Raw genomic sequence first — 11,542 nt, forward strand, 5'->3', positions numbered from 1 at the left:
ATACCTGCTCTGGGTGGGAGGAGCATGGGCAGCAGGGTTGTGGTCTCCTCTGGAAGGACCTGCCTTGCTCCTGCAGCGAACACTGCTGTCACTGCTGTTGGAATTGCACACGTATCCATCCCTGGGGGGGTTGGGCCTGCTGGAGGCTCATGCATATTGATCCAGAAACCAGAGGGAGCAGGGAGTACCTGGAGCTACATTCAGTGAAAAGAGCCTGCTGTCCTGGGAGCCGCCTCTTTGTCACCCTCTTGCAGCCTAACCCCAGCCAGAGCCATCCACCCTGAGGGCCTCACAGAGCCAGGAACAACGTCCCCACATACAGGCTCCCAAGCTGCAAACGGGGGCAGTTGTGGGAGCTGGCTGGCAGGTGGGAGCAGTGAAGACTGCACATGTTAGTTAGGGAATTGTCCAAAGTCACACGCTGGGATGGAGCATGGCTGGGATTCAAAACTTACTGCCTCTGGAGCAGCTGTCGCCAGTGGTCCGCGGACCACTGCTCTAGAGTGTCCCTTTATCCGTCCTGGGCTTGGTTTCATCCGTTGTATCCTTTGAAGACACCAGGCCTACTGGTGTGATGGGAACACAGGTGACCTGGGGCTGGGAAGATAAAACGTTTGCACTCCAGAGTTGTCTCTGTGCAGCCTCCATCTTCATTCACTCTGTCTGCTCAGGATGAGCCTTGGCTCCCTGGGGGGCCGGGGGGCTAGGACTGGGTTCTTTCCATGGGGGTCTGAGCCTTAGGGGTGACCCAGCCCCATCTCACTCCAAGGGCTAACCTGTGTCCCCCTTGAAGCGACACCGTCCCGCTGCCCACTTCCCAAGAAAGGGCTGGAGGGTTGAATCAGAGTCGGGGTTGGGAACCAGGTGCTCGTAACCACGTAAGTTCGGATGGGAACCCAACCCATGGATTCCGAAAGAACCCAACCCCTTCCCGAAAGAACTAGGGGGAAGGCTGCTGGGGTGTGGGAAGAACCCAGCCAGGAGTGAGTGTGGTGAGGAATTTTGAAGTGGGGGCGGGGGGAGTGAGCAGAGACTGAAGGGGGGGCGGGGGGAGTGATCAGGTTGCACGTGCGCCTGACACCGAAGGACCTACGCGGTCCTCAACCTTTCGTTAAGGGTTGAGATGGCCACGACGAAAGCTGGCGGTCCGGCCCTGACTAAATATGGACCCGGTGGCCTCTCCAGGAAACAAGACGTTACTCCCGCTCTAAAGCTGGGACTGCGAGAGAGAGAGAGAGAGAGAGAGAGAGGGCACGCCCACCCGGAAGGAGGTCAAATGAAGGCACTTCCGCCCTCAAGAGGGCGCGGGCGGAAGGGGCGGGTGCTGCCGGCGGAAGGGGCGGTACCGCCGGTCGGTGATGGCTGCGTCCAGGCTGGAGCTGAACCTGGTGCGGCTGCTGTGCCGCTGCGAGGCGATGGCAGCAGAGAAGCGGGACCCGGAAGAATGGCGTCTAGAGAAGGTGGGGGCCCTGCATTGCCGCTTAGAGCTCGACTCCCTTAGGGAGGTGCCCGGGGCTACAGCCGGACCCCGCCCCCCACCAGCCGCCCTGGCCACGCCCCTTCGGTGGGCGCCGCCACGTCCACCCGCTTCGTTCACCCTCGTCCCTGGGGCTCAGCTGGTCCCCGCCTCCTCGACATGGGCCCCTTTCGTTTTCCAGCCCCTAACGCCTCCTTGGCTCTGCCCGCTTCGAGCAAGATGGGGAGGAAGGGGGGTGCAGGCTGACACCCACTTGTTCTCCCCAGTACGTGGGAGCCCTCGAGGACATGCTGCAGGCCCTGAAAGCCCAGACGAGGTGAGTGCAGGCGGCCAGAAGGTTCATATGAGAGGGTAGAGGCCGCGGGGGGCGGGAGGCAGGTGCTGTAGGGGGCCCCGAGGCTCCAGTCCTTGCTGGGACCTTTCTCTGAACTGGGGACAGCGGACAGGTTTTCTTTTTCTGCATCTCGCCATCCAGCAAACCGGTCTGTGAAGTGATCAATGAATATTCCCGCAAGGTGGACTTTCTGAAGGGGATGCTGCAGGCGGAGAAGCTGGTGAGCACAGGCACCTCTTCCACGGCCTTCTCAGCCCTCAGCAAGCTCTCTGAGTCCCCAGGACCTGTTCCTGTTGTGACGCCTCCTCCCTCTCCTGTAGACGTCCTCCTCCGAGAAGGCACTAGCCAACCAGTTCCTGGCCCCCGGCCGAGTGCCCACCACGGCCAGGGAGCGGGTGCCCGCCACCAAGACGGTCCATCTGCAGTCACGGGCACGGTACACCAGCGAGATGCGGAGTGAGCTGCTGGGCATGGTAGGGCACCCTCCCTGGTCCTTGGGAACCCTTCCGTCAGATACAGGGACCCTAGGGGCCTCTGCCCTGGGCCATGAAACAAGGCATCCCACCAGAGGGGCATTCTGGTCAGGGTTTTGCTAGGGGAAAAGGAATTTGTTTGGTACGTGGCAAAAGGTGCCCATGTCTGGTTAAGTGCAAGATTTGGCTCCTGGCTTGCCACCTGCCACAGATAGACAAGATTTTTCCATCTGTAAAATAGGATGACAGATCCCTTTCTGAGAACTTTCCATAGATCAGCTAAATCATTCAAAATATGAGCTGCTGTCATTATTAATAGTTGAGGAAACTGAGGGTCAGAGGTTGTGGGACTTGCCCGGGGCCCTGACTAAGGATACAGAGGTTCTGAGAGCAGAAAGGACAGGTTTGGGGGCCTGACAAGGTAGATGACCTCCTGCCTGTCCCTTTTTCCCACAGGACTCTGCTGGGAGGTGAGTGGGCCTGGAGCAGAACAGGACTCACGTCCCAACTGCCTGGGACGTAACATGTGAGCTTGCTGCTCCCCATCCCTTGTGCCTCATCTGGGCTCCCACAGGGGCCTCCACAGCCCAGGGAATGTCCCTGGGGGCATTACCACGTCATGTCTGGAGAGGGCAGCTGGGACAGAGGAAGTGGTCCCCAGAGGAAACCAGAGGGAGGGGACCTGGGGCAGGGGAAGCCCAGATGGGGGGGAGTGATCAGGGAGCCTGCTGGGCAGCAGGACAAGTTGGGGAAAGGGCCTGTGGTGGTAGCAGACCCATCTCCAGGTAATGGGTCAAGAAACCAGGTGCAGAGGAGCCAATCCTCTCCTGCTTGTCTGCTTGGGCTGTTCCTCTTCCAGATCCCAAGCTGGATGTGAGGAAGAGAACGTGAGTGTCCTCAGCCCTTGGGCAGCACGGGGGGGGGGGGGGGGGGAACGGGGGGGCTGGACAAATCTTGGACCACTGAGGAGCCACCACAAGCGTCTAAATCACCCATCAGACGCCACTTCTGGGAATGCTTTACCCAGAAGCCAAAGCAAAGAAGGGGAAACAGTCCCAAGTGGGGCAGTGGCTGCAGCCATAACCTCTGGGTTCCCTGGGAACATGTTTGTCTCTTCCCCCACCTCCCACCCCCATCTCATGTCCACCTGTCCACCCGTGTGTGAGGTCAGTGGGGTGGCAGGTCCCAGGCCCAGGGATGAGAAGCAGTCGGCAGCCGAGCTAGACCTCGTCCTGCAGCAGCACCAGAACCTCCAGGAGAAGCTGGCAGAAGAAATGCTAGGCCTGGCCCGGAGCCTTAAGACCAACACACTGGCCGCCCAGAGTGTCATCAAGAAGGACAACCAGGTGTGAGGACTGTGGGAACTGCGGCTTCTGCCCTGGGACATCAGAGAAGGTTTCCCAGTAGAGGGGCATTGTGGCTGGGACTTGGCTGGATAAATGCAAATTTGGTAGCAGACAAGATTCCCAGCTGAGGAACCAGCGCCCACCAGGGCCAAGAGGTGCTGGCTTGCCCCAGGGCAGTAGGGAGAATCCACACTCCACCCCAGTCCTCTTAATACTCTCACCCGTAGACCCTGTCGCACTCACTCAAGATGGCCGACCAGAACCTGGAGAAGCTGAAGACAGAATCAGAACGGCTGGAGCAGCACACACAGAAATCCGTCAACTGGCTGCTTTGGGCGATGCTTATCATTGTCTGCTTCATTTTCATCAGCATGATCCTCTTCATCCGAATCATGCCCAAACTCAAATAAAGACCCGCCTGGCCCAAGCTGGTTAGGCTCAGTGGATAGAGCATCGGCCTGCAGACTGAAGGGTCCCGGGTTTGATTCCGGTCAAGGGCACATGCCGGGGTTGCAGGCTCAATCCCCAGTAGGGGGCGTGCAGGAGGCAGGCAGCTGATCAATGATTCTCTCATCATTGATGTTTCTCTCTCTCCCTCTCCCTTCCTCTCTGAAATCAATAAATATATATATATTTAAAGGAGACTCGTGCCTGAGCCCCAGGAGTGGTTCGGTATTAGGGAGCCTGTCAATAGCCACATGAATGCATCAGGAAACAACCAGAGTAAACAGTGAAATGGTGCTTTGCACTGTTGCTGAACAGTATACAAAAGAGTATACAAAATGAGGAGAGAGATTTTTTCCCCCCTCATTTAATTGCAAAGCCTCAAGGCAAAGGCAGCATTGAGTTTAATGGGCAAATAATGAAAGTTGTGCCATCAAAGTGAAGAGGTGGTGATGCCCACGGCCCATCCACCTCCCCCAATGATTTAACATTGTCAGGAGGTGTTCAATGCAACTAGACAAGAAAATACACGAGACTGGAAAATTAGAAAAGAGGCAAAATATTTACAGATGATATGACTATATGAGAGACAAAGTCTATTTTTTATTTTTACTTATTTAATTCTTATTGAATTAATTGGAGTGACATTGGTTAATAAAATTATATAGGTTTCAGGGGTACAATTCTATAATACATCATCTGTATACTGTATTGTGTTCACCACCCCAAGTCAAGGCTCCTTCCATCACCATTTATTTATTTTTTTACTATGTTTTTATTGATTTTTAGAGAAAGGATGGGAGAGAGAGAAAAACATCAATGTGAGAGAAATATTGATCAACTGCCTCCTGCTTGCCCCCTACTTGGGATCAAGCCCACAACCCAGGCATGTGCCCTGACTGGGAACTGAACCCTTGACCTTTTGGTGCATGGGGTAATGCTTAACCAACTGAGCCACAATGGCCAGGGCTCCTTCCATCACCATTTTAAAAAGCTATTTTAATAAGAGAATTCAATAAACAAGGGATTTAATGAATATTTAAATTAGTTTCCTAGAGTGGGTGGAGGTGGAAGAGGGTATGGCAGGGATAAATGGTGATGGGGAAGAAATAAAATAAATGAAAAAAAAATAAATTTGTTTCCTATGTGCAAAAAAGCTGCAAAATATATTGAAAGATTCCCCATCTGCATGGTCATTTGCATAGCATCAAAGAAGATACACTACCTGGTTAAACTAACTTCCCTGATAGAGGAAGAGCTACTAAAAAATCAACAGGACAAAAAAGATTTGCAGAAAATAAGAAATACAATTTCTAAATTTTTTCACTTACCAGATTAAGCGAAGTTTAAAACTGAAAATACATTTGCAGAAAACCGTGGTAACATCAGGTTGGCAAAGGTTTGGGGAAACCAGTGTTTCACTGCTGGTTATATCAACAGCACAACCCCATCGAAAACAACTTGACAGTATCTTCCCAAATTAAAATACAGAGGTCTCTTTGCCTTGCAGGGGCAATTCCACTTCCTCCCCCATATGTGGCCAAAGGAATTTGCACGTGAATATTTTTTGCAGTATTGTCTGTAGTGAGGAAAATATTTATATTTGTTTGTCATTGAAATAGGATCGCCCCAGGAGACACAACGAAGTGCTGCTTCTGAGCGGATGAGATATTCACTTTTGCCCTATGCAGCTTTTCTATTGTTTGAACTTTATAAATATACCGCTAGTTATTTAGAGAATGTTTTTTAAAATATAATTTCTTTGTAAATAGATGGGTGCAAGTTCGCCAAAGCCACCGGTTTTCAGACGAGTAAACTGAAGCTCAGAGAGGGTGACTCACCGCCCCAAACACACGGCAGGTTGGGGTCCTCCTAGGACTGGAACTGGAGTCAATCAAGGCAGTGAGTCCGCTTCCCGCGTCGCCAGGCCCCGCCCCCTCGCCGCCAGCCCCGCCCCGCCCCTCGGCCCCGCCCCCGCTTGGCGGAGCGACCCCAGCAGTTGGGTCCAACCTGCAGCTAAGGCGTAACTGGTACTCAGGCTGCGCGGAGAGTGGACCCAAGCACCGAGCTCCGGACGCTGGGACAGGTGACTCCGGGCGGGAGCGGGAGCTCGGGCGGGAGCGGTTCGTGCGGCGCGTAGCCCGAGCGGGGGGCCCTCGGGTCTCCTCGGGGGCAGTGTCACTGGACTCCGTGCGCCTCAGTGGGCGAGCCCCGGGCAGCGCGGGGACTAACCCCAGCCAGGCCCCGGCCGCGCGTCGGCGTCAGGGTCATTTGCATAGCGCCTTTCCGGGTTCCGCAGTCGGAGTGCTCTGAGGACCAATCGTGTGCATCTATGCAAATCAGCGGGGTTGGGGCTCGCGCTAGGGGCTGGGAGTTGGCTGTCACAGGTTAGCTCTCCGCGGATCCTGCGGCGGGTCCTGCAGCGGGGCCCCCCTTCATGCGTGTCCCCCCTTCAGCTGCGTCCTCCTGTTCACAGGCCGCCCGCAGACCGCCCCCGCCACGTGCGGGCCACGACGCCCCCCGCAGGACCCGCCCGTCGGCCCCGGGACGCCCGAGCGGCTCCTTCCCGAGGTCCATGCCCACCCGGGGGCCCCCCCACACCCACGGCTCCCGGGGGGACCTGCAGTTCCGCCCGCCTGGCCCAGGGCCTCCGGTAAGTCTGGAGGAGGGTCCCCCAGGCCGAGCCTAGGCAGAGGATTCCTTACCCCCAGTTTAAAGGATCCCTGCTTCCCAATAGCCTCGTTCATTTGAAACCAGCGTCCGCTGTTCTCTGTGCTAACCGCAGCCAGGAGCTCCCAGGGCAAGGCCCAAGAAGATTGTATTTGAGGATGAACTGCCCTCCCGGACCTTCCCCTGCACCAAGAAGCCTGTTGAATCCATCCCTGGGGAGCATATGCCTAGGCCCCACCCAGTGCCCGACTATGAGCTGTGAGTGTCCCCAGTGTGGTTGCCGGTGTCTGGGGACAGTGAAGGGGCACTGAGTCTGGGGCTTTGACAAGTGAATAAGTAAGAGAAAAAGGACATTTTGAGCAGTGAGCCCAACATGAGCAAAGAAAAACAAATCATACTGACTGGGGGAGAGGCAGGGATTCTTTGCACTCACACTCTGTCCTGCTTTCAACACTCCCCTCTCCCCCCAGCAGTAAGTACCCACCAGTGAGCAGTGAGAGGGAGCGGAGTTGCTACGCTGCTGTGTTCCAGGACCAGTATTCAGAGTTCTTGGAGCTCCAGCAGGAGTTGCGCTCTGCACAGGCTAAGCTCCAGCACCTGGAAGCCCTGCTGACCTCACTGCCCCCACCCCAAAGCCAGGTCAGCAACCAGGTGGAAACCCTTGCCCCACAGCCCTTCCAGGTGGCCAGACCCTGGCTCTCAGCACACCCATCAGGTCTAGATCTCCAAACTCTTCCTCCTCCAGCCTGGGCGGGCACCACCGCACATGAGCCAACATCAGCCCTGAAGTGCTCCCTAGAGGGGTCACTGTGTCTCTTTGAGCCTCAGTTTCCCCATCTCTCCTTGGGTCCAGCACTCCCTTAGTCGCCCTCCTCCTTCTCTCCTCAGAAGGAGGCTCAAGTAGCCGCCAGAGTCTGGAGAGAATTTGAGAAGAAGCGGACGGTGAGTCATGGCCTCCTGAATCCCACAGCCTGGCCTTTGCACCCCTGACACTCCCATAAGTGCCCAGTTTCACAGAAAGAAAACCAAGGCTCAGAGAGGAAAAGCAAATGGTCAGCAGCTTGAGGGCCATAGGCCAGACTACCACAAGGACTTCCCCGCTCTCATCCTACCCAGGACCCTGGCTTTCTGGACAAGCAGGCTCGCTGCCGTTACCTGAAGGGCAAACTAAGGCACCTCAAGGCGCAGATCCAGAAATTCGACAGCCGAGGAGACAGCGAGGGCTCTGTGTACTTCTGAGCATCCTGACAGAGTGAGCCCGCCTTGCGCTCACTTCTCTCTCTACCTCCCAGCCTTAGTTCCTGCTCTTCCCCCTCCTAGGGTAGCCTTCCCTGGTTGCAAATGCCTCAGCCTTTGAGGCTTTGGTCCTGATGACCTCCTACTCCAGGAATTCTTCCCAGGACCTCCTCCAGGACCCCCAACCTTGACCCCATGGGGACCCTAGATCTCAACTCGTCCTCTGGAAGCAGGTCCTGTTCCCAATCCCAATGGAATAAACATTTCTTAAATATATACTATGCTTAACACTCGTCACCAAAAAATTGTTCTTCCATGTTGCAGAGGGAAAAAAATGAAGGTTCCGAGATATGGCCTTGTTCAGGGTCTCCAAGTGTGGTATGAACGCTTATCTGTCCAGGGGGCTCCTGCTCCTCCAGAGCCTCAGGTGGCCCTTTCTGGGGGAAAAGAAAGGGGCCAAGTGATTGGGGAGCCCCAGGGCCAGGAGTTTCCACAGGTCCAGTAATGGAGGCAAAGGACCCTAGAGCAGCGGTTCTCAACCTGTGGGTCGCGACTCCTTTGGGGGTCGAATGACCCTTTCACAGGGGTCGCCTAAGACCATCGGAAAACACATATATAATTATATATTGTTTTTGTGATTAATCACTATGCTTTAATTATGTTCAATTTGTAACAATGAAAATACATCCTGCATATCAGATATTTACATTACGATTCATCACAGTAGCACAATTACAGTTATGAAGTAGCAACGAAAATAATTTTATGGTTGGGGGTCACCACAACATGAGGAACTGTATTAAAGGGTCACAGCACTAGGAAGGTTGAGAACCACTGCCCTACAGTCTTGCTGGGGTAGCCTTCTAGAACTCGTGATGTAATGCTGGGGACCACCTGAAGGGGGCAGGCGCAGCCAGGACCCTTCAGGAGGCCGCAAGGCCAACCAAGTAAACGGGTCCCTGCAATTTTCCACTTCTGGGCACTGCAAGCTGAACAGCGATTGCCGCTGGGCACTGTGGTTTACCTGAGGACACTGGGGCCTGAAGCCATGATTAAGGGCTGGCCAAAGAAAACAATGAGGTGTTTGGTCCGGGGCATGTGTGAATCCATGAGGCTCACTCTGAAGCCAGAGTCTGAATTTCACCTGAGCCATCTGCTAGGCTTAACTCCTACAGACTCACTGGCTGACCTCGGCCCCTCCCAACCCCAGACTTTCCCTACAACACTGTCCAACACAAACAGCAAGCAGGGCTGTTGTTAGGCTGTGGGTTTTCCAGGTGGTGGGAGTGGGTTCCCATGGTAGGCTGCCTTCCCCTCAAAAGATGACAGAGCCCTGGCCGGTATGGTTCAGTGGTTAGAGCATCAGCCCATGCATCAAAGGACTGTGGACTCAATTCCTGGTCAAGGGCATGTACCTGGGTTGCAGGTTCAATCCCCAGCCCCAGTTGGGGTGCATGTGGGAGGCAACCAATGGATCACATGCATGTTTCTCTCTCCCTTCCCTCCTTCCCTTCCACTCTTTCTAAAAATCAACAGGGGGGGGGGGGGGGGGATGACAAACTTTGTTTGCAGGTAGGAAATGCCTTTATTATTGGCCTTGATTCATTCACTATGTAGTGTCCAACGTGGATTACATGTCCAGAAGAAGCCACCTGGTGCACGCAACTCCTTCCTGACTACGGCTGCCCCTCCAGTCGACCCCAGGCCTCTGCCCATCACAGTAGGGAACCAACCCCACCATCCCACGAGTTCATGCCTGAGGCACTGAGGGACAAGACTGTCCCAGGATTAGAACCTCAGTTCCTCCCCCATCTTGGCCAGGAGGTTCTGTGGAGGACAAGGCCAGAGCCTGGACAATCAGTCACTTTTTGGTTTCATGATCATTTAAAAAACAGAAAAGACAAACATTTCACAGTCTTTAAAAAATAGGAGTCTGAGGAGAGAGGCTGGAGTCCTCTGTCTGGGGAATCCCCCTGAGGCTCGAGCAGCCACATCCCTTGAGGTCTGCAGACCCGGCCACGGTGCCCCGGGTCCTGTCCAGTCACTGGCCTGAGCCATAGGGCCAGTTGAAGGTACTTCCAGACAGCAGCATGTCTCGAATCAGCGTCTCAATGGGTGTCTTGCCCACTAGGCGCATGAAGAACAGCTGGGAGATGAGGGAGGCAGGGACGGCACGCAGGGCAGGGAGCCGCAGCAGCAGGCGCCCGAAGCGCTGGGGTTGGGACGGGTACTGGGCCCGCACGTACTCAGTGAGGGCCACCTGTGCCTTCTCCTGTAGGCTCTCCACGTGCGCTGGATCTGAAAGGCCACAGGCATCTGGAAGGACAAGGGCAAGGTCAGATGGGTAGGATATGGCAGGACACAGGGCCCCAGGGGTGACTGGGGGTACCATTGGGGATGTGGATATGGAGGGAGAGGCGCATTCAGGAGGTGAGAGATAGGGACCTGGGTCACAAATGGGGGTATCTAAGGCAGTATTGGCTCTCAAAAGATAGGGAGGTAGCCTCATCCGAGGACAATAACGCAAGGGTGCAGGCAATGATACCCCAAGGGTGGATGGGACCCCAACTGAGGCCTTGTCAGGGAGACAAGTTCTAATCAAGTTCAAGGGAAAGAGGGGGCTGGGAAGGGGCCGTGGGGAGGAAGGCAAGGCCCAGAGGGGTCTGGGGCTTGAGTGAGTGTGACATTGTCTAGATGGGCCCCTTGAAGGTGGGGGTAGAGTCTTCTAGGGAAAGAAGGAAGGGAAAGTTGTATATTTCACATGGATGCCACCTCCCCGAATGGCCTAGGTCTGGTTCCTGCATCCCTGGCCCCAAGAAAACACCTAGTGGGTCTGGATCCTTCCTGGTTACAGAGGCAGCTGTGCCAACAGTCCCCAGAATTAGGTAGTGCTTTGGCAGCTGGATGGTTACACCTGGCAGGAGAGTATTAGGACAGCCTTGTCCCTCCTCAATGGGAAGGACCTCAAAGCCACACCCCTTCCCAATCCAGTCAGCCCTGGAGGCTGCCCTACGAGCGGGTTGGGGACTCTGGGTCAGGTCTGGGGTCACAGAAATCAGGGAGGAGGGGCCAGAATCAGATGTCAGGGGCCTCCCTACCCACCCCCGCGTCTTTGATGAAGGGATGGAGAGTGGGAGAGGGGGGTGTCTCAGGGAGCCCAAAAATCAGGAAGAGAGGCTGTGGAACCAGTTCAGACCCAGCCTGGGGTCTGGGGACCAGAGTCAGAGTTCTTAGGGAGACCTGGGATCTGGGGTTGGGGCATCAGGGCACCACACCACCTATATCACCTCCTCCACCGCCCCATTTAGCACTCACAGCAGGTGCAAGCCACAGCCTAGCAGGCAGGGCGTCAGAGAGTGAAGGGTCACCCCCCACCACCAAAGAGTCCCCCGGCCCCGGCCCCCCTTTGGAGGGCATCTTACCAGGTGTGAACAGCGCAATGGCCTTGAGGCAGCCATATTCTGCGGAGTCAACCTGCAGGCGGCCCAGCTTGTCCACCTGCTCCTGGAAGGCGCGCACCTGATCCATGAAGCCACGCGCGTTCCGTGTCATTGGTGCGGCG

At 55.4% G+C, this 11,542-nt stretch overlaps 3 protein-coding genes across 3 annotated transcripts in view; 2 read left to right on the forward strand and 1 right to left on the reverse strand.

Moving 5' to 3' along the window:
- Window positions 1-1,336: 1,336 nt before the first annotated feature.
- On the forward strand, window positions 1,337-4,185 carry USE1 (unconventional SNARE in the ER 1). The gene is made up of 8 exons (XM_006099666.3): window positions 1,337-1,460; window positions 1,744-1,793; window positions 1,953-2,031; window positions 2,132-2,284; window positions 2,741-2,751; window positions 3,142-3,171; window positions 3,456-3,630; window positions 3,858-4,185. Exons 1-8 carry the CDS (start codon window positions 1,359-1,361, stop codon window positions 4,038-4,040), a joined length of 783 nt encoding a protein of 260 aa, XP_006099728.1. The 5' UTR covers window positions 1,337-1,358; the 3' UTR covers window positions 4,041-4,185.
- Window positions 4,186-5,986: 1,801 nt separating this feature from the next.
- OCEL1 (occludin/ELL domain containing 1) lies at window positions 5,987-8,261 on the forward strand. Its single transcript, XM_023763321.1, has 6 exons — window positions 5,987-6,160; window positions 6,531-6,727; window positions 6,860-7,002; window positions 7,215-7,383; window positions 7,633-7,686; window positions 7,861-8,261. The coding sequence occupies exons 2-6, from the start codon at window positions 6,650-6,652 to the stop codon at window positions 7,981-7,983; spliced, it is 567 nt and encodes a 188-aa protein (XP_023619089.1). The 5' UTR covers window positions 5,987-6,160; window positions 6,531-6,649; the 3' UTR covers window positions 7,984-8,261.
- Window positions 8,262-9,541: 1,280 nt separating this feature from the next.
- NR2F6 (nuclear receptor subfamily 2 group F member 6) overlaps window positions 9,542-11,542 on the reverse strand; it is a 9,883-nt gene continuing 7,882 nt past the window's right edge. Inside the window, 2 exon segments of the mRNA XM_006110059.2 lie at window positions 9,542-10,296; window positions 11,403-11,542. The exon segment at window positions 11,403-11,542 is cut by the window's right edge and continues 6 nt beyond it. Of these exon segments, the coding sequence (XP_006110121.1) occupies window positions 10,022-10,296; window positions 11,403-11,542 (415 nt within the window). The 3' untranslated portion in view covers window positions 9,542-10,021.

This window comes from Myotis lucifugus, unplaced genomic scaffold (assembly GCF_000147115.1).
Source record: "Myotis lucifugus unplaced genomic scaffold, Myoluc2.0 scaffold_280, whole genome shotgun sequence".
Classification (NCBI taxonomy): Eukaryota; Metazoa; Chordata; class Mammalia; order Chiroptera; family Vespertilionidae; genus Myotis; species Myotis lucifugus.